General features: G+C 44.0%; 1 protein-coding gene across 1 annotated transcript in view; it reads left to right on the forward strand.

The window, feature by feature from the left end:
• Nucleotides 1-1,892, forward strand: part of LOC102820480 (zinc finger protein 343-like) — a 42,609-nt gene extending 40,717 nt beyond the window's left edge. Inside the window, exon 7 of the mRNA XM_006874861.1 lies at nt 1,837-1,892. Within this exon, the coding sequence (XP_006874923.1) occupies nt 1,837-1,892 (56 nt within the window). The remainder of the gene's footprint in view (nt 1-1,836) is intronic.
• Nucleotides 1,893-2,415: the final 523 nt, after the last annotated feature.

Consider the following 2,415-nt stretch of genomic DNA (forward strand, 5'->3'; position numbering starts at 1 on the left):
AGAAGATTTACAGAGAGCAGAGGAATGTGGCTTCAATGAGAATTCACCTCAAGGATGGAAATTAAGCTCAGAAGGTAAGATTCAAATCCCATGAGAGCAGGTCTACAATGTCATCTCAGCATTTCATGAGAGCACATAGTATGGAAGAGGATGCGAATCTGGAATGGATGCAGCAAGCCATTGCAGGGCTAAGCTATCTCTGAATCATCTGGAAGGTCACCCGGAGGTACCACATATATGCCCAGAAAAACCCCATAATTGCTCATCACTCCATAGATCCTGGAGCACAATATAGGGGCACTGACCTGGGAGAAGACTGGCAAGTTGACTTCACTGTTATGGATGCTGTGAGCACCAGGGAATTCCAGGTACCTCCTAGTTTACGTGGACACATATTTGGGATGGGTGCAAGTCTTTCCTTGTAGGACTGACCCAGCATCTGAAGCAGTCAGGATGTTACTAAAACATATCAGCCCTTGTTTCAGATTGCCAGTTTCCATATAGAGTGATAAGAGAAATGCCTTTACTGTCAAGATCTCACAAGACATAAGCCAAGCCCACATATCCAGTGGAAGGTACATTCTGCCTGGCTACCTCAGTCTATTGGAAAGACTGAAAAGATGAATCATAGCTTAAAGAAAACTATTGCTAAGTGATGTCCAGAGACCCACCTATGATGGACACAATGCTCCATATTACTCTGCCCAGGGTCATGGTGGCCCCTCAAAGCAGGCTCAGATTGAGCCCCTATGAATTGGTATACAGGAGACCATTCCTAAAGAAAGCCTCTTTTTCTTCCATGGTTAATGAATGAAATTCATAAATATGAATGACTATGAACCCATGACTCTGCTTTGAAAACTATTTATTAATTTACTTTTCTCTGAATGTCTTTTTCTTCAAACACTTGTCTACACAGGTACTTGATGAGAGACTATACGTTTGTTATTCAAGGTGTGGAGAGATCAGCATCCACAAGACTAGCTCACCACTCAGTGGCTGGGACACTTTGAGGTTCTCTTAACTATTCATCCTTCATTAAAGCTAGTCAGGATCTGAGCTTGGGTATATTATACCAGAGTGAAGCCTGCCCTACTGCCTTCTGGGCCAGAAGCACCTTAGCCTGACTCCTCTTGCACTATCATAACAAGGCTTAAGCAGAAATTCACTAGAAGAACTGATGACTTGTTTATTAATCTTTCACCTGTTTCTATGTTTCTTTTCCACTAAAGGGGCTCTTTTAGAAGAAGTGCCTCCCTCCTGCAAGTCGAGAGTTCCCTCACCATTAAGACTGATATACCTAGTCCTCCCATTGGTGGTGTTGGCTCTTACACTTGTGGGACCAGTTAAATGGGTAAAGTGAGACCTGGGGGCTACGAATGTTACTGAAGGTGTCATCTGGAATTTTAGATACTCTCAGACCAGCAAAAAGGGTCCCATGGTAATCACCACCTAATGCTATAACAACAATTACTCCATTTTCATTCAGGATGTGACTTCCTTAGATTCTGGGACTTATTATTGTGTAAAATATGAGAAAACTTGAGACCAAGATGAAGAGAATCCAGACTAAGATGAAGGGAATCCAGATTCTTATTATTGAAATGCAAGAACATCCATATGCTGCGACTAGTCCTGGAATGGGCTAGTTATCATGTCCCAAGCCATGAAGGCACACCACCTGCCTTGGTCAGAGACAGCAGTGAGTCGTTTGTCTGAACCAGTGTTTGACTGCGCTGGAGTTCCCCACCTTACTCATTCATCAGCCTCCCTTGTGCCCTGGGCACACTTGGTTAATTCAATACCCTTTTTTGCTCTCCTGTTTTCTTCTTTCAGCTTTCATCAACCAGACTACTCCCACAGGATGGGAAGTACTATGTAAATACCCTTGAGCTAAGAGTGGGCAGCCCTACTGGGATTTTCAGCTATTTCCCTTCTGCAATGAGTTCTTGCAGAACTTGTGGTTAATCTCATTGAATCTCGGTATCCCAAGCGCCCTGAATGAAAATCTGTTCCTATGTGAACGCCCAGGAGAGACCTTCTTATGTGGTGGAAAGCTGTCTGCTACTAGGCAGAAGCTCCTTCAACCCCAAGTATCTGTCTACCCTTGGGCCATTCAATGCCTGACTGGAATGCATTGTGTAGGACAGCGCATTCTGGGCTACCTTGCCTTCCCTACTAAAATCCATCCCTTGTCAGCCAGAAACCAGGCAAAAAGAGATATTAGTGGCATTGTAAAAAGCAAGGTGGGAGAAAGATGTAACCCCAGTTTAGAAGAAAGGGGACTTAGAGGGTGGTTCCCCTGAACTGCCATTCAGGGACTGGGAGTTTATTAGATGAAAATGGCCATATGCAACTTGTCTGGTACAGTTCATCTCCTTGCATTGGGTACTGAGAAGGCTTTGAGAGTTCAAC

This window comes from Chrysochloris asiatica, unplaced genomic scaffold (genome assembly GCF_000296735.1).
Source record: "Chrysochloris asiatica unplaced genomic scaffold, ChrAsi1.0 scaffold00304, whole genome shotgun sequence".
NCBI classification, from domain to species: domain Eukaryota; kingdom Metazoa; phylum Chordata; class Mammalia; order Afrosoricida; family Chrysochloridae; genus Chrysochloris; species Chrysochloris asiatica.